We start from the raw sequence: 27,491 nt of genomic DNA on the forward strand, positions 1-27,491 counted from the left end.
TTGCATGTGACAAAGAGTGATCTGACCTCAGATCAGATTTGCTCTGGTTTTTATTCTTTCCTCTCGGAGCGATAAACTCCAACGATGTTGCAGCTCAGAGAAGCAAAACTCAGACTGTCTGTGAACATTCCTTTAATCAAACACTCGATTGTAGCCCACCGGATTGTCCGTGTCCGATCGGACAGTCTGCCCTCTCACGCAGGCGGCGGTCCTCCGTGCATCCAACATGTTAAACTTTATGCGTTAGTCTGACCAACGGAAGCGTTAAAAACTACACACACATTCATTCAGCCTTCGTAGTCAGAACCTTTACTCATACACTCACTCGTCTGTATTTAATCATTCTACTTCAGTTTTATTTGTAAAATCAGCTGTCCGTACACCCATGCTTGTTTGTGATTGGTCAGATGCTGTCAGCTACACCCTTCCTGTGAGCGTGCAGGGAAGCCCTGGGTTAGCGTCATGCTGACCTCTGAACCTGACTTTTGACTTTAAGGTACATGAGCTGGGTCTGCCAGCCTGGTTGAGCAGCACAGGGCTCTGCAGAGCTACAGGTGAAGTGTTTTACTGACCCCCAGTGGACAAACGCAGGAAGTACATTTTTAGTCAAACAGGACTAAACACCATGAACAGTTTTAGACAAAGTAAGATTTTGAAGGCTCAGTGTTTTGTCTCTCAGCTGCTGCCATTCTGGATCCTTGGAGGAAGGTCTTCATCTTCTACTTACACAAAGATCAGGGCCGTCCCGAGTCACCTGACCTAATGGGTGGGCTATCCTCAGATCCTGGCAGGAGGCACTCGTGCATCGCTTCTTGAATCCGAGATGATGTCTATGGTTCTGAACAGGTGTACAACAGGTATCTACAGACTGGTCTGGCGTCAGGTCTGAGCTGGTACAAGTGTGCAGAAGGCATCAGCTGCCAGTGAGTCCAGGAGCTCCTCTTCCTCATGGAGAGTCAAAGGAATTTGGAACCAGAGAGAATCAGAATCAGATGGGACAGTTTAGTCTGGGAACCAGAACCAGAACCCAGCCCACAGTCTGATAAAAGGTTACAGAGGTATGGAGCTTAAAAAGCAGCTTCAAGCTGAAAGATGCAAAATATATGCTTGAAATAAAAAATAAATAATAAAATGTTCATCTGATACTTTTATTTTGAATAAACTGAAACAGCTTCCCTCACAGAGAATATCACACAGGACCTTAATGTACAGCACAACAGAGGAAATGAAGGTCACATGTTGCAGAGACCCGTTTCAGGCTGGCACACCTGCTGCAGGTGTGTTTGTGCACCTGAGCTAAAAGGCACCCAAGAACCATCCCTGCCCCACAGCACCATGTTCATGTTTCAAAATAAAAGCTTTGAAACTGTCACGTGCCTACATTTTTTACCCCTATGTATTGGCCGGTGTTGTCACATGACCCTAAACCTTTCTCCTGTGGCTTGCCACCCATCACAGCCCACAGGTTACTAACCATTAATGGGACCTCGAGCACCGTTAGCGTGAAGACCCTCAGGTGGTCCCGGTGTGCACGTCTGCTGATTCTTGTGACTTGTGGAGAGGCAACTAACACTTCACCGTCCACTTGGTCCTTCAGGTAAGCTAAAAGTCACACAGACTACCTGAGATGGTGATCGAGTCAGGACGACAGCAGCAAGCACACTGAGGTATGTGCACCTTCACTTTCTCACACCAAGAGACTCTCGGTCAGGCTAGAAAAATGCATCGTGGGTAAAAACATGCAGGTACATCACAGTTTTGCAATTAAACACAAGCAGCAAACCCACACCTAACAGCCCAAAGTTTACCTGGATAGTTGAAGCTGAGCTTCCTGTCGGCTCCACGTGTAGGAAAAGTTATAAAAAAATCAAACACAAACATTAGGAAACACAAAGAAATCAGAATCGGGGGAACGAGAGGCAGTTCCATGAATTTGATCAAAGACCTCAGGGGGGCAGCGCTAACCGCTCCAGCTGTCTATAAAACCAAAACACAGGAACTAGGGATGGGATCAGCTGTTTTTCTTCAGCTGGAATCTTTTTAAACTCGAGTCCTCGCCGCACAGCAGGCTCACCTGACCCTGTCAACCCGGCCGCAGGTGCACTTTGACTCAGACGGTCATTTAGAACATTTAAGGTCAAACTGATGAAACTTCATTAGAGTCGCTGTTTTGGTTTATACTGCAGCTGGAGGCGGGGCTAGTCTGGAGCACCGATGTGGGCGGGGCACAGGACTGAGGGCGGGACATTTCTATGACTCAACAGCATAAATTGTTTAAAAACTGTACATGCTCAGTAGAGGAAATCCAGCAGGTCTGGGGGTGGGGTTAAAAAATGATTCCTGAGAGGGATTATGGGTGAAGGTCAGATGTGCGAGACCTTTCCCAAAGTCAGACACACACTGGCTCATTTCACCCAGTTCAGTCCAGTTTGGTCTGGTTCAGTTGGGTCGGATGTTGGCGTAGTTCTTGATGACCCCGGAGAACCTGATGATATGGACCTCTGGGTTTTTGGGTTTGAAGTCCTGCCACAGGTACTCAGGTGACAGCACCTTGCTGGGTTTGTTGATCCACATGTACCTGAGTAGAGAAGCAGGAAGTAGAATCATCAACCGATAACAACAAGGACCAGCACATCCAGCACCTCCCCAGCCACCTTTCCTACCTGTTCAGGTGACTCTCCTCCTGCCAAGCTGCCTCGATGCCCCTCTTGGCGTCGTCCTCAAAGTTCTTGCGGCAGGTTTTGGCGAGCAGGTGAACTTCCTGCACCAACCCCCCGAACGCCCCTCCACAGTAGTAGAAGTCCCCCTCCCCGGGAGCCACGTAGGCGTTGGAGGCAGGCCTCCGCTCGTAGGGGAACTTGCTGCGGTCATCTCTGTAGTAACCTGCAGACACAGGTGGGAGCGATGTCACTAAAAGTTCCAGGGCTGAACGAAGCCGCAGAAAGCAGAACTGAACGCACCTGAAATCTTTTTTTGAGTTTTTGAGATGTACTCAGAGGAGATCGAGCTATTATTTTAGGGTTGATGTCTCTGTACCTTTTCTGTTTTCATATCAGTATGCCACAAACGTAATGCCTGTTTTTGACCTTATGATTTGAAGCATGTGCCTTAAACTGAAATACTCGCCCCAACAGGAGGGATGATGTAATCTGTCTGCTTGTTAGCACTCGTGTCCACAGTTTTCAAGATATTATGTTCAAATTTTGTCTGATGGGAGATACCAGTAACAGCTCCAGATGATTCAACTTTGGTGAAAAGTCAAAATAAAGGTCACGCAGAAAAAAACTTTATACTACGCAGACTTTTTGTCTTCACAACAATATAGCAGGCCTGCGATGGTTTAAGTAGCTAGATGCACGCTCAATCATCCAGGAAAGTAAATCTCCAAAAGTTGATTCTGTTCATCTGGACGTAGCGTTTTGTGGGAGAAACGTTTCATCATCATCCAGGTGACTTCTTCAGTCTCAGCTGACTGCAGGTTTCAACCTTATAAACAGGACATTTGCATAATGACTGAAACCAGCCCACTGAAGGAACAATGGGCTGGGAGGTCAGTTTGTACAGAAGTCAAAGATTTCAGCCAATTCTGCTCCAATCATAAAGATAATAAAATAAAACACAGCTTTAAGGTCACAGGTCAAAGGTCAGACAGTGGCATGTTTCAGTAAAAACATCCTAAGACACCAAAACAGCCTTAACCTCTGACCCTAAATGCTGGCCTGGACCATAAGCGAGACATTTGGCCGGCGGTCACCATGGAGACCCACAGCCAGACTTTGTTTCTTTGGGAAGTGGAGGCGAGGGCGGGAGCTTCTCTGCTGATGTTTACAGATGTGGGAACACTCAGATGTGTGTGTGGTGTTTTTGATCGAGCTGAAACGTCGACCACAAACTCCTTATCATACGGTTTCGTGGCGGCGTGGGAGACCACACCTGGATGGATCACGGCCACGAGTCCTCCCAGCGACTCGGCCCCCCAGCGACCGTGGAACTTGGAGTCGACGTCCAGACAGAAGATGTAGTTGGCGCGGTTCTGAAGCTTCTCCTCGATCAGGTTCTGGATGATCTCCATCCTGCGAGCTGAGATCTCCTGCCAGCGGTTTGAGCTGGGCACCGAGCGCACCATCAGCTGAAGGAGGAAGAGGAGGAAGGAGGCAGAGTCAGAAAACAAAGAATCCACCAAGAGGCTGCGTTTGGTTACAGGATCCGTTTACCATTCTGCCGGCCGCCATGTTCACTTTGGGCACCTCGTTGGGGCGATCGGTGAACACATAAAAGTCCACCCTGAAGCCAACGAAGAAGTGCTCCTCAGACGTCTGCAGGAAGTCCTTCAGGAACATGATGTACCTGTGCAGAGGAGAGGTCAAAGGTAAAGCCAGAGACGCTGCTTTTAGGCCTGCAGGGAAACCGGAGCGTTGTATGTCACACTTACTTTCCGACAGCGAAGACGGTGATGGCAATGGTGACGTTCTTCCTTTTGTAGATGCTGTCCAGGAGAAACGGGTTGAAGGTTCCCTCCCAGACCACCGGAGCCAACCATGGCGTCACCGTTACCACGTCAGCACGACTGCCATTACAGAGACACACCATCATCACCTCCATCATCATCATCATATTTATCAAAAATACAAACATCATGACATAAAGAAACAGAGAGAGATACGGACCCGTGCACGATGCTGGGCTGGTTGTACTTCAGACTGAAACACAGAAACAAAGAGGTCAAAGTTCAATACGAGCCAACATCACCAGCCTGACGCAGCTAAGCGCATTCAGTTTGTCCAGCAGGGGGCGCTGCAAGAGGGACGCATTTATGACGAGTTGATGCACGCTCAATCATCCAGGTAAGGAAAAATCCTTACCTGGAAATCCCAAAAAATGGATTCTGTTCATCTGGACGTTTTCAGTGGGAGATTCCTTACATGGAAAGACCATCTCTGAATGGAGGAGGGGCCTGAGGGTACATCTGTCACCATCCTACAATGCTGGGATTGCAGCCATTCCCCAACTCTCTGTGAGTGGGACTCGTGGACACTGATCAGTGGTCATGACAATCTGCATGTTAATGATCATAAACTGACCTCACAGCCCATTGTAAATCAGTGGTGCTGGTTTCATGTCCTGTTTATAAGGTTGGAAACCTGCAGCCAGCTGAGACTGAAGGAGTCACCTGATGATGATGAAAAGATGAACAGAACCAACCTTTTGGGAACACATTTATGAGTTAGATCCAGATCCTGAAGGAAGTCCTGATCCAGATCCAGGTTTATCAGGAAGGTCAAGATGGACGATAGACGTGTGACGTCTCCACACGTCAGTGTCCCCTCCATCAGTTCTCTATCAGGCCCTCATAGACGTCAGGACGGGTCCGACTTTCGGATGTCAGCAGATGTAAAGCTGAAGTTTTTATAATATTTTTAGCCTTTTGCAGGTGACTGGACTGCATGGTGCATAAACAGAATCAGAATAATATTTTAGTGGCGTTTCTGCTGAAAACTGCACCCTGCAGCTTCTACTCGAATGATCAGAATGAAAGTAAAGATCCGTGATCTTCAGTCACATGCATGCAGTTCCTGCTCCTGACCAGCAGGTGTCAGCCGTCACACATTTCACAAATATGAGGACACAGTTTCAAACTGCCTCTTTCACTACCTTTCCATGACCTGATGAAAACTTCATCAGCTAGAAAAGTTGATAAGGAATAAGAGGCGAGCAGAGCGGTGCTCAGGTATCGGAACAAACTAACTTCAGCAAAAAATAGACTACAAAACACACATATGACGTCATGACAGCTGTTCTAACCCTGCTAATTTATGAGAACATCCAGTAAAAGAGTAACCCTTCATTCAAGAAAGAACGATCAGATCTACTCATGTCGGCAGCAGCTTTTGGTGGAAGAATATTCAGCCAGGGTTTCGGGTGAGCTCATTGTGAAACCTGGCCCCACCCTATCATGTGATTTCCTGAGGTCAGATGGTCCAGGATGTGAGTGGGCGTTAAGGCGTCTGGGGAGGGAACTCAAAACTGGATTATAGATGGCAGACAGTTGGTGTCGTAAACCACCGCCTCTGTTCAAAGATGGTCGCTCACAGTGGACATAAATGGCTTCTTTCACTCCTCTTTCAAACCATCTTCTCAGTCCAAAATGTGAACATTGGCATCCTTGAAATAGTGACCTTTGACCTTTAGATCCTCCCTAGCTGGTGTCTGGTCTGGTGTCTGGATAAGAAAGACAGACGCAACAACATTGTCATCCCCTATGTAGCTGGTGTATCAGAGAAACTCAGGAGAGTTTTCTCCAAGCACGACATCCCAGACGCCTTAGCACCCACTCACACCCTGGACCAGCTGACCCCAGGAAATCACATGATAGGGTGGGGCCAGGTTTCACAATGAGCTCACCTGAAACCCTGTCTGATTGGGACCCACACCCACTTTCACACCTTGGCTCATGTGATTAGGTAGAGGATCATCACGGGGTCCTTTTGTCCCTCTTTGGGGGGAAACTCCCACGGGGTTTAAACCTGGGACTCTCCACGATTTTACCCTAGAACTGAAGAAGCTTCTCAGATGAGAGGAGAAACGTCTTCAAGCAACTCAAAGAAGTCCAGATGCTTTTCTTTTCAAGCTCCTTAGACTACGATGACCTGGATGACTGAGAACCTTCACAGACAATGGGAGGAGGAGATGTTATCAGAATGATCTCAGCTCTGATTCTGCCCTAAAACTGGGCCTCAGCATCACTCTGAGCTGCTTTTGGCTGATTGCTAGTTTTTACTGAAGTGAACTGGCTGCTGTTTGTACAGACGGTGCACTGTTAGTAGATCAGCCTGCGACTGTAGTGGCACAGTAACCCGCCCCATACAGGTCAAATGATCCAGTGGAAGTCGTTCCCTCCTCCCTGTTTGTTCCTGTGACTCCATCCTCAGTGATCCCAGCTGAGCCACAGTAAACTCCCCGAGGCTGATGCTGCAGAGCTGACTGATTATACACAGCCTGAAACTCACTCCTATTGGTTCATACGGATCAGATTTAGATTTACAGAGTTCGTCCTTCACGTGAGCCAACAGGAAGTAAATGTTTTTCCAGCTGTGTGACGGTCAGAGTTCAGCTGTGAGTTTAAAACAATCTTTAGACGATATGTCGCTATGAATTATGGGATGGATAACAGAGGATGGCTGAGTGCCTCCTCACTAAAGGAGCAAATAAAGGAAGCGCTGAAGCTCCTTTCCTCAGCAGCAGCCGCCCACAGAGCAGTGATTTAGTCTTAGTCACAATTTATTCATACAAACTCTACTAGTGTGAGGCGGCTGAACCCAGCTGGGCTCCACAGCCTAAGCACCAGGCATCGGACGCTCGCCCTCGAGCCCATCGACCTGACTTCAGGGTAGGACCCCCGTAACCCTGTCCCGGGCCAGTACACCGGCCCCCTGATCTGTTACACACCCAGGATCAGTTTTCATGGGAAATGGGGAACTAGCAAGACCGTTTCCTGGAGGCAGATCAAATGTGCACCTTAAGATCACTTTCTACAAGTTAATGAGGTCCGATTGGGTCTCGTCAGAATAATTTTGTTTTTATTTGTTGACTATATCATGGTCATAATATTTGTCTTGCATACAGCATCGTTTTGTTTTTGTCAGAAAAAAAAGCTGCTGATGAAAACTGTGATGCCACAGAGCGAAGAAGCTGCTGATTAGAAAGGACAGTACTTACTGCTCAGGAGACTCCAGGTGGAGATCAATACCAGGCTGACTGAACTTGGTGGTTTCAACGGCAGATCTGCAGCACGCGCACACACACACACACACACACACACACACACACACACACACTATGTATTCAGTTTTAAGATTTATAGGCAATGTTAACTGTAGCCAGGCTAATGGTAGCTTATTTTAATCGTATGCTAAACTGGGGTGGCAAGAGATTATTTTAGGGTGGCACACGCCACCCCTGTAGATCCGCCCCTGCAACGTCCATTAGATACAGTGCTATGCAAAAGTTTAGGCACCGCTGATCATTTTCATGTTTTTCCTTCATTGGTTGTTCGGATCAGCAATTTCATTTAAATATATCATATAGCAGACAAACACAGTGATATTTGAGAAGTGAAATAAAGTTTATAGGATTTACAGAAAGTGTGCAAAAGTTACGTAAACTAAATTAGGCAGGTGCATAAATTTGGGCACCCTTGTCATTTTATTGATTTGAATACCTTTAGCACTAATTATTGGAACATAAAATTTGTTTGGTGAGCTCATTGACCCTTGACCTACATACACAAGTGACCGTGGTTCAGGGGGTTGGGAAGCTCATCTTGTAACCGGAAGGTTGCCAGTTCGATCCCCAGCTCTGTCTGTCTTGGTTGCCCGTTGTGCAAGAATCACGATGGCGCGATATGGCAGCCTCGCTTCTGTCAGTCTGCCCCAGGGCAGCTGTGGCTATAGCTTGCCTCCACCAGTGTGTGAGAGTGAATGAATAGTGGAATTGCATTTACAAAGTGCTTTACAATCCATTATTATTAATCCAGACATGAGAAGGGTATTTAGGGTGGCCAATTGCAAGTTTTTCTCCTCTTTGCATCTTCTCTCGAGAGTAGCAACATGGGAGTCTCAAAACAACTCTCACATGACCTGAAAACAAAGATTGTTCAACATCATGGTTTAGGGGAAGGATACAAAAAGCTGTCTCAGAGCTTTCAGCTGTCAGTTTCCACTGTCACCGGAAGTGACAGGTCAAGGAAGATCTCAGATAAGCAGAGGCGAAGGATGGTGAAACAGTCACAGTCAACCCACACACCAGCTCCAAAGACCTACAACATCATCTTGCTGCAGATGGTGTCACTGTGCATCTTTCAACTATTCAGTGCACTTTGCACAAGGAGATGCTGTATGCGAGAGTGATGCAAAAGAAGCCTTTTCTGTGTACATGCTACAAACAGTGTCTCTTGAGGTATGCTAAAGCACATTTGGACAAGCCAGCTTCATTCTGGAATAAGGTGCTGTGGACTGATGAAACTAAAACTGAGTTATTTGGACATAACAAGAGGCGGTATGCATGGAGGAAACAGAACACAGCATTCCAAGAGAAACACCTGCTACCCACGGTAAAATGTGGTGGTGGTTCCATCATGCTGTGGGGCTGTGAGGCCAGTGCAGGGACTGGGAATCTTAAAGTTGAGGGTCGTATGGATTCCAGTCAATATCAGCAGATTCTTGAGAACAATGTTCAAGAATCAGTGACAAAGTTGCGCTGGGGCTGGATATTTCAACAAGATAACAACCCTGAACACTGCTAAGTCTACTAAGGCGTTCAGCAGAGGATCAAGGAAAATGTACTGGAATGGCCATCTCAGTCCCCAGACATGAATATTATTGCAAATCTATGGTGTGACTTAAAGCGGGCTGTCCATGCTCAGAAACCATCAAACCTGACTGAACTGGAGATGTTTTGTAAGGAAGAACGGTCCAAAATACCTTCAACCAGAATCCAGACTCTCATTGGAACCTACAGGAAGTGTTTAGAGCCTGTTATTTCTGCAAAAGGAGGATCTACTAAATAGGGCTGGGCCATATTATACTGTTCACGGTAATACCGGTACAATGTTAGGCAACGATAAGAAAATGAAATACTGCGATAGAATATGGGTAAAATGCGCAGTGCCTTTGTTTTCATACACCCATGGCCGATTGTTGAGTGAAACGGATGAACCAGAATTGGTTTGTAAAAATGGTGCAACTTCAGTGATGTGGAACTGGTTTGGTGTTTGTCCGTCAGATACACAACAAAGCACATTTTCTTGTAGAACATGCAAGCGGGCCGTCGTTATTGCCGTATTTGCTGGACTAAGGTGCTCGTAAATCTGGGAGTAATCTGGGTCCTAAACTCCGTCCGCTTCAGGTCCCAAAGTCAAACGAACACTGCAGCATCACTGAGAGTTAAAAACTGTCTAAATTCTTTCATCTTTAATAAACGATCAGCATTACTGCTTTACCAGGTGTAACTATGAAGTTTAACATCCAGGCATCCATGAAAACAGAATTTATTACATTTAACGGAGTTAGAAGTTAGCAGGAAGCTAGCAGGAAGTTAGCTCGCTAGTTTTGCTAGTTACCTAAGGATGATGTAGCATGTTCTGACTGAGAGATTTCTGAAAAAATTTAAACGTACAGCCCTGCTATCACTTCCAACATAAATGAAGACAGAAAACTAAACAGCAGTGACGTTTGTAGGGTTACTGAAGTTGGGCTAGCTGGTATATAATGATGTGCTACGTGGTGGCTAGCTACACAGCTATGTTAGCATAACATAAACAGTGAAGCTGGAGGATGAACGCTAATACTTTTCCACTCGATAAAAGTTAACGTGAGGGTTCCTGATGGTTAGAGACAAATGCAATCGCATGGCAGGATGCTGTAAACGGACCAAACTTCAGTCAGGAGAACAACTGAGATAATCCATCCACAATACGAGGTTAGTCATTATACTGCAACAACTGCAACAACAAAGTTTGATTTATCTGACTGCTTTGTTTTGCTTAATGTGCCTTATAATCCCGTGTACCTTATGGTCCAAAAAATACGTATTTGACTTTTTTATTTGGCACACTGCAGTTTAATGTTGCAAAGCACCTCTTTTTAACTTCAGTAGACATTATACATGGTTATGCTCAGGATATGTCAGCCCATTTCTACTGGAAATGCCTTTTGGTTAAACTTTCAGCGAGAAATTTGCATTTGCACTGTTAAATTTTATATAGCTTTAATGCACATAAAAAACAACTGCTTGTTTAAGTGAAAATAAACGGATGGTGTTTTTTTGCGCTAGTAAAGTTGTGGAATTGTATTTTGTCTCGCATCAATTATATCGTCAGTTATATCGTTATCGCAAATTTTCAAATATATATCGTGATAAATATTTTTGGCCATATCGCCCTGCTCTACTACTAAATATATTGATGCAATTTTTCTGTTGGGGTGCCCAAATTTATGCACCTGCCTAATTTAGTTTAAGTAACTATTGCGCACTTTCTGTAAATCCTATAAACTTCATTTCACTTCTCAACTATCACTGTGTTTGTCTGCTATATGATATATTTAAATGAAATTGCTGATCCAAACAACCAATGAAGGAAAAACATGAAAATTATCAAGGGTGCCCAAACTTTTGCATACCACTGTAGATCTGTTTCAAACCACTGCAGCACCTGTAACACCTGTTAGCTGTGTGAGTCTTTCAAGGATCTGGCTTGTCATTAGCTAAGAGCGCTGGCTCTTTGGGTCTACCTACTGCCAGCTTGAAGGCCTGTGGTACATCTCTGATTCCTCTGAGCTTCATTCGTGACTGATTTTAACCAAATGTGAATGAGCGTCCACGTCTTACAGAAACTCATTTATACAACTTGATTTGATGATCTGTAACTGAGAGAACGACGACGAATCAGTGATATCCAGCAGATTAGTTTGGGGGGTTCCCATGGAAAACGCACTCCTGCTTGGAAGAACTTTTGTGAAGTACTTCAGAAAAGTTAGAAATCAGCTGATCTGCTGCATTATTTCCCATGATTCAAATGGTCACCTGCAGCACTCAACCCAGTAACATCGTGAACATAACCGTGTGGATTTTTGCTGTCTGAACTTTGGCACTGTGACATAAGCAGCAGGATTATGCCTTCAGTCGTCTGGTGTTTGAGTAACTTGCTTTAAAAACACTCGGCAGCCTTTTCCTCATTCCTGGAATTACTGGGATCTTTCTCGAAACATGTTATTCAACTTACTCGAATTACAGGGGTGGGATCATCGTCCCTGCAGAGAGCGAGAGCTGCTCACGCCACACATTCACCTCACCGATCGTTACAATCACTCACTCTGCTTTGGACTCGTTCACTGTACGTTTGCACGTTTCCAGGGTGGTTCAGGACTTTTGCACAGTTCTGTAGGTGGACGCTAACAGGTGGTCGCACCCCTTTCTGTCCTCACATTGAGGCTGATGAAGAGGATGCTGCCTTCTTCACTCATTCTAACAGATGGTGCTGAGGGCGGAGCTGATAAGCTGATATCAGTGCCGCCTTAAACACAAACACAGACACACACACAGTTCTTGTTACTTACCCCGCCTCCACTGTCTTCCACTTCTCCTCAAGGGACAGAGAGATTCTGCACGACACAGAGATCACAGTTAGCCCCGCCCACCTCCGACAGGTTACTGGTTATCGATCAGATCCCGGTAACCCGCTCCCGTCTTATTATCGGTGTTGCCGTGAGTGCTTTCAGTGATTTGTGCAGGAAAAAGAAGAGGAGCGCATGAAGCAAAGATGTTCCACACAGCCAATCACCAGCCAGAACAAAAAATGTGCAAGCCAATCATGTGTCAGCACAGCACGGGGCGTGGTCATGCACCATCAGACACGTCTGCTTGTTATCGGCGTGACAATGGAGACACTTCTCCAACTTCTGTATCTGCACAATGGCCTTGTTAACGACCTTTGACCTTGAACAGCCGTTTCTGTCAAACACCGAAGAACGACACGTCAGCTAACCCACACTGCCCCCTGCTGACAGTAAACAGCAGTGCACAGGAAGCCCCGAGGAGGCTTTGGGGTAACGCAGGCGTGAGGCCCGAGCGCACAAACAGACAGAGGACACAAAAAGGCCTTCTGTGTAACTCGACTCCATCAACAGGACACAATGCAGAGCTCACAGCTGCTCTTTCAGCTGCAGACGCCACGAGGAAGAAAATCCCAGAAAAACGAATCTGAGAAACGCAAATCAGGAGGTTTTCTCCGAAACGGAACAAAGGAGGGCTTGGGTGTCGCTGCAGCCAACGTCAGCCATCTTTCCCTAACTCTGCCCTCGCCCCCATAACCATCAGCCGAGTGTCACAGCACTCCCAGAGAGGAACACTGATCCCAGACCTGCTCTGTTTCACACCTTCATCACCCTCGGTGTGCCTGTGGATGTGAAGCTGATTGGTCAGGGTGCGCAGAGAGAACATGCTGGAATCAGACCACACACATCAAACACAGACAGGGGTGTGGCTTACAGATGTGCAGCTGCTGCAGCTACAGGTGAAACAGGTGAGTCACTCTTCCACGAAACACATAAGCCTGGTGTGAGTTCATTTCCATGGCCAGTGAAAGTGAGCTCAGAGTTTTCACGGAAATGCAAATCAGGTCATGGAAAAAGTTTTCACAGAAGAGAAACACATAAGGGACGTAACCAGTGAAACCATCAGTGGTAAAACACTTCACAGATCTGAGATCCAGGCGCTTCAGAGGCTCTCACGCTTGCCTGTGGGGAGCAGAGAGCTGCCAAACGTGTGGACGAGCTGCAGCTCAGGGACCAGCAGGTCCAAACATCCCCAGAACCCCGTTACACCCACTTTAGCTCATCGCTAAATCTCAGTTAGGTTTCCTTAGCCCTCGCGCTGACCGGCAGCTCTCACTTTACCCGCCCCTTTCTGCTGATTGGCTGCCCCGGCACACGGAAGTGTCATGTTAGTCATGTCCAAATTCATGGGCTGCTGCATCCTGAGGACCTGGCCTTCACGGTCTACGTGGGCCAGGTCCTCAGAAGGTCAGGTAGGCCGGTAGTAAACGGCTGTGAAATGGGACGGTCTAGCCTTCAGATTAGCGTCACCGCTGTCTCGGTGGAGTTTAATAAACTCGGCCGTCTGCTCCTTGCTATCTAAAATATAACAGGACACTGGTGTAAACTCTCGACCGTCTCACACTTCTGTTTAATCAGTTTTCTGTTTGACGTTTAGTCAGCTGTGTGAAAACCACCCGGGGGATTAATAAAGTTTGTTTTTTTTTTAAATCTAATCTGATCTAATAACTTTAATCTCAGCCAAACCGATTTACTCACAAGCAAATAAAACACTAAAAAAGACAAACAATAACGTTTTAGGTTGTCTAAGTGACTTATATATCACGTTTAACCTGAGTAGCGAAAGTCCGCGGGGGTCTGAAAATGGTGTGCCGGGAGTTGTGCCGTTCTCGGTGGCTTCAGTGACCCTCGAGCTCCTGGTCAGCTATCGAGCTGGTGGGTAACAGATGTCTCTGAAAACGTCGAAGCACTTTTGCAAATATGCGATATCTTGATGAACCGAGCAGATATTTGATGTTTACACAGCTACATTCTCGCCTGAAAATATCTTAGAAGCTTATTTTGTGACCCAGAAAGATTAATAAGAGTAATTTTAAAACTTAGTAGTGGCCGCCATTGTTGGAAACTGGAATTGGCTGGGCCGCGCTATGAATTCTGGGATATGGTGGGCCATGAAGGATACACCCGACCCATCCTTCAAATTCAGGGAAAAGGAGGACGCATTTGTCGGCTGCATTCGGAGGAGTCGACAAATTTGAACAGCCTTCGTCGTGTCGCTGTGACGTAATCGGCCTACAAATGCGTCCTCAGCAGGATGCAGCCCATGAACTTGGACCCCCCCCCCCCGTTGTCACACATTAATTAGGGCGACGAACTGTCCTCTTTTCTTGCAGTTGTAAAAACCTATGTGACTTTTTTTATTTCACCATTCATTAACTGCACAGAGAAGGCATCGTTTAAATATGTTAACGTTGTCTTTAAGCAAACACTATTAATAAAGTTTTTCATGACTGGGCCAAGTGTCCTCTTTTTTGGAAATCAAAGCATGGTCACCCGAACATTAATACACTTCCTGGCTGTGACATCATCATCAGATCATCCAATGAATCCAACACAGCTTCACGTCTCGTTCGGTTTGTGTTGATGCAGCTTCCAACATTCACGCCGATTCGTGCGCTCAGACTGGGTCACGTGACCGTTTCAGCTGCAGTTCAAACTCAGACAGGAAGCTCTGAGACTTTTATTTTGAAAGTCAGAGACTTAGCAAAGAGGAAGCTAGCAGGAAGGAATCATGCGTGTCTGTGCGAGTGTGTGTGTTACCTGTAGTGCTGGGACAAGTACAGCAGCCTGTGGGGTCAAACAAACACAATCATTAATCAATCAGCAGACCTTTAGCTCGTTAACATGTTCCTAACCCTCGCCAACACGCCAACACTCAGGCTCGACCGCCGCCTCGGTGGCGTGGCCATGACTGCCCACGGCCGTCTCTGATTATCTGATACAGACACGCCTCAGAAACACCCGGTCGATGGTCCTGACCGCCGCCTGCACATTCAGCCAGACCTTCACAATAAAAGCAGCAGAGGTCAGAGGTTACATTCTGTAAAACCAGACTATTACTGGACTGTACACATGATCATCAGGTGTTTATGATAGAGCTGACCAATAGGAGCGCACAACACACAAAGCTTCAGTCATCAGCCTGAACACACCTGAACAAACAGCCGTCACTCACAAGGCTTTGTGCCATTCTGAACCCTGAACGACGCGACGAGCTCAAACACAGAGACGAGATTAGCGCTGACGGGAACAAAGAGAAACGCCCTGAGCAGACCGAGCTGCAGACCTGGCAGGATCCGCCTGAAACCTGAGCTTCGTGTGTTTGCTCTGCTCAAAGCTGACATCGCAGAGACCGAACAGAGGCTTCAGTAGTAAACACCGCATTAACAGTAGTATTAAACGCAGTATTAGTACATGAACTCACCCCAGCAGCACAGTGACAGACAGGATCACAGTCACAGCTTTTGTGTGGAGCACGGCCATCTTTCAGACCGGGACGGGCCTGATCCTCGCAGGCCTCTCGGTCCAGATCAGGACCACATCAATCAGCTCCACCCAGACCACGATCCAGCGAGTCTAATAAAACCAGCTCGACTCTTCTGTGTCTGCACAGAACGCAGCGTTTCCAGATCAGCAGGTCGAAGTGTTCGGGCGCAACTCACATCCTGCTCGCAGAGGCGAGTGTTGGGGATGAGCGAGCTCCACACCCTACAGAGAGAGAGAGAGAGAGAGAGAGAGAGAGAGAGAGAGAGAGAGAGAGAATCTATACTGTTAATAAAGCTTCACAAGTTTTGAGGAGCAGCCAATCAGCGGAGAGATGAATGGAGCTGCTGCACCAACATCCACAGTCTCAGAAAGAAGATCAGCAGGTACAGCAGGTACACACCTATGGCTCAGGTTACCTGAGACAGCCCCTCTTCCTCTCACAGCTGCCTGCTCCCACACTGAACTCTCATTACAGCAGTGGCTGTGTGTGCGCGCGCGTGCGTGCGTGCGTGTCACGCTCCCTGTGACTCGGGTGTTGCTCACACACGACTGGGAATCCAACCATCAACCTCCAGGAGCAGCAGCTGTAGGATCAAATTTAAAGCCCTCCCTGACTTCCTGTATGCTCTGACCTTTGACCTCCTTATCGCATCGTTATACAGAGCTTCTTTTCATGACTGTAAACCGAGACGCGTGTTTCAGCGCCATAAAGTCTGAAGTTATCTCGGCCTAAAATAACACGGCTGTAAACGCAGCGCGGTCACCTGACACAGCTGTGCTGTTGTCACAGTAACATAAAGTTGTCAGATCAAACCTTCACACCGTGCTCAGGTGAATGTCACAGCAAAGCCCCGCCCACATTCAAGTACCGCTGCAGCGTTCCAAAATGAAGCTTTTTTTGCTTCAGTGTTTCATTGAAGACACAAGTTTTGCTTTCTCCTTTGAATATTAATGATTGCTTATTAATCACAAAAAAGATTCATTTCTGATTCTTCAGTTAGTCAATAAAATCCTTGAGACATCAGCTCATCATGCAGGTGTGGAGCTGTGTCCACTCACGTGGAACAACATGAAGGTATGCACACGCGTCACATGTCAGTCCTCTGTTTGTGTGAAAACGATGGTTGTTGTTGTGCAGGATCATAAGCCTGTGCCTGCCTCCTGAGCTGAGCTCCAGCAGATCCTCGCTGGTCTGGAGTCACTAACAGTACATCACATGTTCAGCACAAACAGGTAAACGGTGTTCCTGAGCTGCTCGGTCCTCCTCCGACACAGAGGCCAGAGCACCTGCAGTGAAGCAGAGGGGAACAGCTCAACGCTGTGTGGGCACAGATTTGTTCCTGTTTTAAGGTCTCGGAGCATTTCCTCATTCTGACATCACTTCCTGGCTTTGAAAGTAGCCACTAGAGGCGGTTTGGGCATCTGACAGGGATGCCTCCAGGGTGAGGTGTTCTGGCCATGTCCCACTGGGAGGAGGCCCGGGGCAGACCCAGGACACACTGGAGGGATTCTCTTTCTCAGCTTGCCTAGGAACGCCTCGGTGTTCCCCCGGATAAGCTGGAGGAGGTGGAGAGGGAGGGCGTTTATCAATATGAGTACTTGTGCGTACTTGCGTTCTCGTGTACTCGTGAAACGTCATCAGTCGGAGACCAAGTACTGTTCCAATTCGAAGTACGCATCAAGCCGAGAACGCGAAAAAGTCCCGGATGTGTTCTCGATCCGCCCGTTTTATCGAGCATGCATCGGTGTGGACTTGGGAGAGCTATATATCCCAGAATGCATTTCGTCCAAAACTCAACAGCGGACTCCCGGCACATCGTTTCCACCCCCCCTCGCGGACTTCTCACTACTCAGGTTAAAGAAACCCCAGCAGCTGTCTATAGTATTGAGTGTCCACTAGAATAGAAATACAAGCGTTCCAACATCTCACCTGCTTGTTTTTATTAAGGTATGTACACGTATGTACATGTACACTATTTTTATTAATAGAGGTTTCACTACTGAGGTTAAAAATGATATATAAGTCACTTAGATCACTTCTAAATGTTAATGTTTGGTTTATTTCAGTGTTTTATCTGTTCCTGAGTAAACCGGTTTGGCTGTGATTAAAGTTAAGCTTCATAACATGTTACTCACAGTTAAATTAAGAGGGGACGGCAGTAAAAACTCCGGACCTGTGACATCAACACGTACGCAGGTGTTCCAATTGTACATATCGCGAGTCCGTGCTCGCGTTCTCGGCGGGTACGTACTCCCGTGCGTTCTCGGCGAGTACGTACTCACCGAGAACGCGAGTACGTACTCGCGTACTTGGGCATTGATAAACGGCCGGAGGCTCTGCTTAGGCTGCTGCCCACGTGACCCCTAACCCCGGAGAAGAGGAAGAAGATGGATGACATCACTCCCACACTCTGCATGTGTGAGGCAGTTATGACAGGTCACACTACATGTGACAAACGTGTGTCTGTCTGTGTGACTGTGTGTGTTCTGTGCAGTAAAATAACTGTTCTGGGATCAGTTCTTATATTGTTAGAACCTCAACAGTGGACACACACACACACACACACACACACACACACACACACACACACACACACACACACACACACACACACACACACACACCGCCGCCGTCCCTGTCTCTTCCCCTCCCCGCAGAGCCATACTGTGACCCGATACCGGCCCCACACTTCATGATGTTTCCGCCTCTCCGTTTCCAGCCCGGAGCTCCTAACCAACCCGGAAACAGCGCGACACACACTCGCACACACACGGGCGGATAGACAGCACCTACCTGTGCTTGCGCTGGTCGTTCTTCTCCGTCTTCTTCGTCTGTCTGACCTTCATTTCCTGCTCCGCCGCACCCAGCGGCGAGGCCACGCCCCCTAACATCCCTCCGGTGCTGTGTTGAAACGCTTCCGTGTTTCTGCCTGATGCGTTTGGTCTAGTGATGGGATTTCCGACTCTTTTTAGAGAACCTGCTCTTTCGGCTCGACTCGGCTCACTAAAAAGAGCCGGCTCTTTCGGATCCCAACCATTTCTTCAGGTTGTTTTGTTGCTTTAATTAATTTATTATTAACAATAATATAAAATTATGCACAAAAGGAATTACTAATGTAAAAAAAAGTGGTTTATTTATATATTTTTATATATAAATATATACGGTGGCCTCTAGAGACAAAGCACGTCCAAACTCCAAAGCACATTTCTAGCGTTAACTGAATTTCCAAAACAGAGCTACCTAGATCACTTAAATTACACTATTGAAAGCATATGTGTATTGTTTGTGTATTTATACACAAACACGCATATATATTCAAATAATTAAAAAAAAAAAGTTAATTTACCTGTTACACCCACACACCAAATCCAGCCGTTGGTACTTGCTGGCTTGTGTAGCCACCAGGTAACAAAAGCTCAACACTGCGCTAGTGTCCTGGAGCACTTCTGTTGTCTTTTGTACGTGCTTCTGAGTTTTTACATGTTTTGGAGTTTGTACGTACTTTGGAATTTGTACGTGCTTCAGGGTTCGTACGTGTTTTGGAGTTTGTACGTGGTTTGTCTCTAGGGGCCACCGTAAATATACTTTTATTTATTCACTCCACATAAAATGTAATAAATAAATCATATAATACAAAAACCAACTATTTACATTTCAACTTTTAACTATTTAAACTTTCAGCTTTTTCCTTTTAAACAAATTTAAAGTGAAACAACACAAAACACTGCAAATCACAACACAATTAAATATAAACATGAAAAAATATGAAAACAAAAAGAAGATGCACATTCTCTGTCATATGGGCCTGCATGAATAAACTTTCTGAATCCTTTATCATGAAAATAGTTGTGGATGATTACTATACCTTTCTAATGTGACGTTGTTGTCCCTGGCTCTCTTTCTCTCTCTCTCCCTCCCGCTCTGTTCCTGTGCTACTGCGAGTGTCACTACAGCCCCTCTCCCCTCTGCCCAGCGCAAAGCACAAGGCTCGCGTGCGGAGTGAAGCGGAAAAAAGTGAGAGAGAGAGAGAGAGAGAGAGAGAAACCCACGGTTCGCGATAAGGAGTCGGCTCGCGTCGTTCACTTCAAAGAGTCGGCTCTAAGAGCCGTTTCGTTCGCGACCGACACATCACTAGTTTGGTCGTGAGCAGACTCAAGCAGGTGTCCGTGTTATTGAAGAACACGAACACAGAATATTACACGCAGTGCAATGTTTACACAAACACGCTTCCTTGGATGGCTGAGTCACGGGAAACACCCGCAGCAGATTGGTAAGGGTTAGCACCGCTACCAGTGAGGGAGAACCCTCCCCATGTACCCAGGAACTCCCCGTGGGTTTAATTCACCTAAAGGCTTCCTGTGGTTCACTCGATCTAAAGCCAGTCAACCTGTGGCTTTAGAAGCATCAATAAAACACGTGAGGACTGATGAATTTTTGGGCCTGTACAAGTTTCCTTGTATACACTGTCAGTACCATGCTTTCACTTGACGCCAAACTGATTTTCCAGGGAAGAGATACACACTTATCTAGACCCTTAGATAAAATTCTGGCCTATAATTATCCAGACAGCTCACTTTTCCAGCTTTGACCTTAATAACTGGGACAAGCAAAATACAGACACTGAGTGTGGGAGAATGTCATGGATCACAAATCCAGTGAAACAGAGGGCTGAAACAGGAGCTAGCCTTAAACTAGCATGTCTTAGATGTTCCTGTGATCCAAACCACAGGCTTTACTATCAAATACTTTATGAATGGCTTCATATACCTCATGTGTCAATACACTCATAGGTCCATTGTTGTACAGTGTAGTGTAATGTTGTCTCCATAGTGCTGCAGTATTATCTGCCCCAAAAACTCCTTCAACCGTACACAGTACAGATGGTTTGCAGTTGTTAACAGTGTTTACCTCTTTCCCAAAATCTTTCCCAAAGTCTGACATTTTCCCATGGATCCATCGGAGCAGAGACGGGGATCAGACCACCAACCTCCTGATTAGTAGGTGACATGCCACCCCTGTGCTTACATTGGACATCAAACAGTTTAGCACCTTCATGCAGAGCAGCCACTGCATCATCATATGGAACAAGTTTGTGTGAAGGCTGAAGATGCTGATGTTGGACATCCTGCACAAAATCGATTCTTTAGGCAAATAAATGTTGTTTAGATGTTTATTTGTATTATTATAAAAAACAAGAAGTCATCTTCACTAAATGCTCTAATCTTACACTGGCAGCAGTGTGTTATTAGTGACATGATTATTTGGAGTTGTTGCTGGCAGTTGTTCCACATTTACAGTAAAAGCCACAGGTATGTGGTCTGACACAGCTACCCCAGACTTGCAGTCATGTTTTCTAATCCTGCATGCCCCTCAGCTGTACTGATGCAATGATCCAGCCATGATGAAGTATAACAAGCTTCACTTGTGTTCGCGCAGCTGTCTTTGAGCAGTAACACTTTGGTAGACAGGATAAGAAGTGTGAAGGATCAGCGTTAAAATCACCCACAGCATGTGTGAGTACTGTTATCCAGAATAAATGAGAAATAAGAGCCAGCCTACTGAGACAGTCCTCGTCATTTTCACAAGTTTCATAAGGAGGACAACCAAACTCATGTTATTCTGTGTATATTGTACACCAGTCTGCATCCAGCCTAGTGGGCTTTACTGCAGCCTGGGTATTCTGCCTCTGACTACAGCTGTGCTGAGACCAGCTGTTGATTCCCCCACTCTCAAAGATTTGGGCTCCAGGTAGTTAAGTCTTGGTTAGGTCACCGTGTCTCCTGTAAACATAAAACGTCACATTGCGTCACAACAACACGTCAAGCTTTGTGCCCTGCACTCTGTCCCAAACGCAGGCCACCACAGTTAGTTACACACAGTACCCGAAGATGCTGACACCAGGGGACACAATTATCTCTGCTGCTGGATGCACTGTGTTTGACCTCACACATCCGGGCCTGCGTGGTTCATGACATCGCCGGCCAGAGCCCTTTCAGGCCAGAGTTCAGGACTGTGCTCCGTATATTGACAACTTTCTGGCAGGCGGCATTCTGTCAATACAGAGAAAGCGTTTCTGCATCTACATCTGGGGTCTTGTGGTGAACACGCTAATTTAGTCTTTACAGTTTTTATAGTACTCACAGCCCAGTGCCAATGAGAGATACACTTCCAGGCCTCTTGTTGCCTCCAGCGGTAACAGCGTGCAATCCCAAACCTGAAACAAGCTTCTCCAGGGCCCCAACCCTGAAGATCTCTGACTCAGCTGGAGCCTTTGTGGTTGCAGTTTCCATGTTAAGACCAGAGGCTGTTACCCGAGTCACACACCGAAATCTCTGGACAGCATGCTGACTCATCATTCGTCCAGATCCTCGAGATAGCCAAGCCTCCAGCTCCCTGCCTCCTGACCAGGCAGCCTTTACTTCGACCCCCCTGCAGCGCCCCCGAATGATTCCCCGGGGGCTGTTCCCGGTCCCTGAGCATTCACAGTAGCAGCCCCAGCCTGACACTAAAGAGCAGTCACACGTTGGCTGACTTTCACAGCGTCAGCCCGAACTTGATCACAAACGTGCGCCTGAAGTTTGACTTCATGTTATTTATGTTCATAATCGAGCCGCTATGTTGATACTGGTCTGACTGCAGCTTCTACACTGCGACAGACGTGTTTCTGACATTTTACAGGTCCAGTTTAAATCCCTGCACTTGTGTTTTCAGCACAGAGGCAACACAGCGTGTTCAAAACTTTCCAGGACTCCTTCAGTGTTTACAGCCTCGAGGCTTTCAGAACGTGAACATGAAAATGAAAGTGAGAGGGGAAAGAGAAAGCAATGACGTCATCGCTGCACAGAGATGTTTCACGGTTTCTGTTTTGCGTTTGTTAACCAATCAGAGCACTTCTGGTTGGTTTCAATAACAATAATAACAATAACAATAATAATAATGATAATGATAATGATATGAAGAGAGTCAGTCTACAGTCAGGTTCTTCTCTCTCATCAGATCCGCTGATTTCAGGTGTGCTGTCATTATTTCACTGGAAGTAAAATAAAGTGAAATGTGGGTGACAGGAACACGTTTGTACACGAGTCCGATGTCGTCCTCTCGTCCAAATGCTGAAAACTAACCAGTCTTTAATAATCTGAGCGCACCTTCAGCACCTGCAAGATCCACCAATCAGTGCCCGGCCTCGCTCACCGGTCTGCAGGTACTTTTGCCCAAGAGGGAAAATGAAAGACGGACTTTTTTTTTCAATATTTCTGTTTCCTGTTTGTAAAATAAAAGCCTGAACTCTGCTGGCAGCATGGACACACACTCTCAGCACCGCACAGCATCTTCATTGTCTTCATCATGGTCACCTGGACCGGCCTGCTCTTCGTCCTCTGCGGTGCCCTGACCTCTGCCCTCTGCTGTGATTGGCTCACACACTACAAACAACCGAGCAAAGAAGCCCGGGACCTCCTCACTCGAATGGTGAGTACAGCACTGACTCCAGGTCCTTAAACTGGTCTTTAAAACATTCCAGGACTCCTTAGACTGTTACAAAGAGACAGTTCCAGGGTCCTTTAAAAGTTTCCAGGCTGAAGACAGCTGAAGCGATGCATTCAGAGCCTGTAGGACATTTGTAAACAGCACAGGTCACATGTTTAGCGTGTAGACTGAATGGGTGTCCAAATTCATGGGCTGCTGCATCCTGAGGACCCGGCCTTTGCGGTCTACGTGGGCCTGGTCCTCAGAAGGTCGGGTAGGCCGGTAGTGAGCAGCTGTGAAATGGGACGGTCCAGCCTTCAGATCTGCCTCGGTGGAGTTTAATAAACTCGGCCGTCTGCTCCTTGCTATCTAAAATATAACAGGACACCGGAGTAAACTCTTGACCATCTCACACTTCTGTTTAATCAGTTTTCTGTTTGATGTTTAGTCAGCTGTATGAAAAGTATAACTTTGATCTCAGCCAAACCGATTTACTCACGAGCAAATAAAACACTGAAAAAAGCCAAACAATAACATGTTTAAGTTATCTAAGTGGCTTATATATCATGCTTAACCTGAGTAGCCAAAGACTGCGGGGGTCTGAAAACGATGTGCAGGGAGTGTGCTGTTATCGCCTCGGTCAGCTATCGAGCTGGTGGGTAACAGACGTCTCTGAAAACGTCGGCGCACTTTTGCAAATATGTGATGTCTTGATGAACCGAGCAGATATTTGATGTTTACACAGCTACACTCTCGCCTAAAAAAAATATTTTAGAAGCTTATTTTGTGACCCAGAAAGATTAATAAGAGTAATATTAAAATGTATTAGTGGCCGCCATTGTTGGAAACTGGAATTGGCTGGGCCGCGCTATGAATTCTGGGATATGGTGGGCCACGAAGGATACACCCGACCCATCCTTCAAATCTGGGGAAAAGGAGGACGCATTTAAGATAAGATAAGATAAGATAACCTTTATTAGTCCCACACGTGGGAAATTTGTTTTGTCACAGCAGGAAGTGGACAGTGCAAAAGTTATGAAGCAAAAATTAGAATAAAATAAAATAAGAATAAATACAGTACACAACTGTACAGATCTCAGTGGAGGAGTCTAAGAATTTGGACAGCCTTGGGGGCGCTGCTATGACGCAATCGGTCTACAAATGCGGCCTCAGGAGGATGCAGCCCATGAATTTGGACACTCCCTGAATGTGGGGACGTTAACAACACGTCATGGTCGGTAACAGCTCAGAGCGATGTGGTGAAACGAAGCGCCGTCTCTCTCTGTTTCAGGGTGATCAGCTGACTGAACAGCACCCTTCAGTTCATCGGGTTCGATTCCCAAAACATCTCTACAAGCAAATAAAAAACTCTGAGGTAGGTCACATGATTACATCGATGACATCACATCTGTCTGCCAATCAGATGCCTGCAGCTCACCTCTCTCCCTCTCTCTCTCCCTCTCTCTCTCTCTCTCTCTCTCCAGGTGGAGTCCAAGCTGGTTTTCATCAGAGACAGTCTGCAGCTTATTTTCTGTCTGTATCGCCATGGCAACCTGTCAGCCGCTCCCTGGGGCACCGACAAGACGGACGGCTTCCTGACGGTCATCCACAGACAGATCAAGGAACTGAGCGCGTGTGTGAGTGGACACGCCCACTTCACTGCTTTCAGCCTACTCACAGGAGCAAACGTGCACCCACACCCAATGTCCTTCACCTCCTCCCAGAGCCTCCTCTTCACCAGTGCTTCACTTCCTTTCACCTCCTCCTACACCAACACTCCACCTCCTCCCACACCAACGCTTCACCTCCTCCCACGCCAACACTCCACCTCCTCCCACGCCAACACTCCACCTCCTCCCACACCAACACTCCACCTCCTCCCAGAGCCTCCTCTTCATCAGTGCTTTACCTCCTTTCACCTCCTCCCACACCAACACTCCACCTCCTCCCACGCCAACGCTCCACCTCCTCCCACGCCAACGCTTCACCTCCTCCCACACCAACGCTTCACCTCTTCCCACGCCAACACTCCACCTCCTCCCACACCAACACTCCACCTCCTCCCACACCAACACTCCACCTCCTCCCAGAGCCTCCTCTTCATCAGTGCTTCACTTCCTTTCACCTCCTCCCGCACCAACGCTTCACCTCCTCCCACACCAACACTCCACCTCCTCCCAGAGCCTCCTCTTCATCAGTGCTTCACTTCCTTTCACCTCCTCTCACACCAACACTTCACCTCCTCCCAGACCAACGCTTCACCTCCACCCACACCAACAGTCCACCTCCTCCCACGCCAACACTCCACCTCCTCCGACACCAACGCTTCACCTCCTCCCACACCAAAACTCCAACTCCTCCCACACCAACACTCCACCTCCTCCGACACCAACGCTCCACCTCCTCCCACGCCAACACTCCACCTCCTCTGACACCAACGCTTCACCTCCTCCCACACCAACAGTCCACCTCCTCCCAGAGACTCCTCTTCATCAGTGCTTCACTTCCTTTCTCCTGCTCCCACACCAACACTCCACCTCCTCCCACGCCAACGTTTCACCTCCTCCCACACCAACACTCCACCTCCTCCCACACCAACACTCCACCTCCTCCCACACCGACGCTTCACCTCCTCCCACACCAACACTCCACCTCCTCCCAGAGCCTCCTCTTCATCAGTGCTTCACTTCCTTTCACCTCCACCCACACCAACGCTTCACCTCCTTCCACACCAACACTCCACCTCCACCCACACCAACGTTTCACCTCCTCCCACGCCAACACTCCACCTCCTCCCACACCAACACTCCACCTCCTCCGACACCAACGCTTCACCTCCTCCCACACCAACACTCCACCTCCTCCGACACCAACGCTTCACCTCCTCCCACACCAACAGTCCACCTCCTCCCACGCCAACACTCCACCTCCTCCGACACCAACGCTTCACCTCCTCCCACACCAACACTTCACCTCCTCCCAGAGACTCCTCTTCATCAGTGCTTCACTTCCTTTCTCCTGCTCCCACACCAACACTCCACCTCCTCCTGCACCAACACTCCACCTCCTCCCACACCAACACTCCACCTCCTCCCAGAGCCTCCTCTTCACCAGTGCTTCACTTCCTTTCACCTCCTCCCGCACCAACACTCCACCTCCTCCCAGAGCCTCCTCTTCATAAGTGCTTCACTTCCTTTCACCTGCTCCCACACCAACACTCCACCTCCTCCCACGCCAACGTTTCACCTCCTCCCACACCAACACTCCACCTCCTCCCACACCGACGCTTCACCTCCTCCCACACCAACACTCCACCTCCTCCCAGAGCCTCCTCTTCACCAGTGCTTCACTTCCTTTCACCTCCTCCCACACCAACACTCCACCTCCACCCACACCAACGCTTCACCTCCTTCCACACCAACACTCCACCTCCACCCACACCAACGTTTCACCTCCTCCCACGCCAACACTCCACCTCCTCCCACACCAACACTCCACCTCCTCCCAGAGCCTCCTCTTCATAAGTGCTTCACTTCCTTTCACCTCCTCCCACACCAACACTCCACCTCCTCCCACGCCAACACTCCACCTCCTCCCACACCAACACTCCACCTCCTCCCAGAGCCTCCTCTTCATCAGTGCTTCACCTCCTTTCTCCTGCTCCCACGCCAACACTCCACCTCCTCCCATGCCAACACTCCACCTCCTCCCACGCCAACACTCCACCTCCTCCCAGAGCCTCCTCTTCATCAGTGCTTCACCTCCTTTCTCCTGCTCCCACACCAACACTCCACCTCCTTTCTGAGCCCCAGTCTGAACTGTTTTTTGTCTCCAGGTTTCGACCAACAGTCCAGCCAACAGCAGACTGAGGAGCTACTACAGGACTCTGGCCAACAGTACTCTCTCTTGCTCTGTAAGTACAAGTACTGTAGTACTCAGTGTATTACTGTGTGCAGTGACAGTGGTAATAAGTGTAGTACTGTGCGTACAGGGCTGCAGTACTGCATCGTGGCAGCTGCTCAGGAAGGAAACCAAACTGCGCCTGGATCAGCTGGAGCTGCTCGTGGCCTCCATCAGAGTTCCTGCTGCTGCCAGCAGGAGGCGCTCTGCAGCAACGCAACAGCAACGCAACACTGACACAATATCCAAAGACTGTTTCTGATGTTCCCCTCTCTATTTATTTATTTATTTATATATTTATTCAGATTATTTATGTATTTATTTGGAATATTTATTTATTTTTCTACCTATTTGTTCAAACACTGTTTGTTTATTTGTTACTTCAGAGTAACTCAGTGCTTTAAGTACAGAAACTTTGTCTTCCAAATATTTCTGTGGTGCATTTTAGTAAATCTGAACTTTTACTTTAG

At 47.4% G+C, this 27,491-nt stretch overlaps 2 protein-coding genes across 3 annotated transcripts; one reads left to right on the forward strand and one right to left on the reverse strand.

Moving 5' to 3' along the window:
• Window positions 1-1,134: 1,134 nt before the first annotated feature.
• On the reverse strand, window positions 1,135-18,549 carry LOC134626637 (globoside alpha-1,3-N-acetylgalactosaminyltransferase 1-like). Of its 2 annotated transcripts, XM_063472625.1 has the most exons (11): window positions 18,451-18,549; window positions 15,595-15,878; window positions 14,931-14,957; window positions 12,114-12,158; window positions 7,717-7,782; window positions 4,668-4,700; window positions 4,433-4,567; window positions 4,215-4,347; window positions 3,934-4,129; window positions 2,664-2,883; window positions 1,135-2,578 (listed from the first exon to the last, which is right to left on the reverse strand). In XM_063472625.1, exons 2-11 carry the CDS (start codon window positions 15,651-15,653, stop codon window positions 2,440-2,442), a joined length of 1,053 nt encoding a protein of 350 aa, XP_063328695.1. In that variant the 5' UTR covers window positions 15,654-15,878; window positions 18,451-18,549; the 3' UTR covers window positions 1,135-2,439. The 2 variants fall into 2 exon arrangements, with proteins under 2 accessions (XP_063328695.1, XP_063328696.1); XM_063472626.1 differs by lacking the exons at window positions 7,717-7,782; window positions 12,114-12,158.
• A 4,452-nt stretch (window positions 18,550-23,001) lies between these two features.
• LOC134625663 (interferon a3-like) lies at window positions 23,002-27,283 on the forward strand. The gene is made up of 5 exons (XM_063470921.1): window positions 23,002-23,124; window positions 24,413-24,496; window positions 24,606-24,758; window positions 26,957-27,034; window positions 27,113-27,283. The coding sequence occupies exons 1-5, from the start codon at window positions 23,002-23,004 to the stop codon at window positions 27,281-27,283; spliced, it is 609 nt and encodes a 202-aa protein (XP_063326991.1).
• The last annotated feature ends 208 nt before the right edge of the window (window positions 27,284-27,491 follow it).

This window comes from Pelmatolapia mariae, linkage group LG4 (assembly GCF_036321145.2).
Source record: "Pelmatolapia mariae isolate MD_Pm_ZW linkage group LG4, Pm_UMD_F_2, whole genome shotgun sequence".
Taxonomy (NCBI): Eukaryota; Metazoa; Chordata; class Actinopteri; order Cichliformes; family Cichlidae; genus Pelmatolapia; species Pelmatolapia mariae.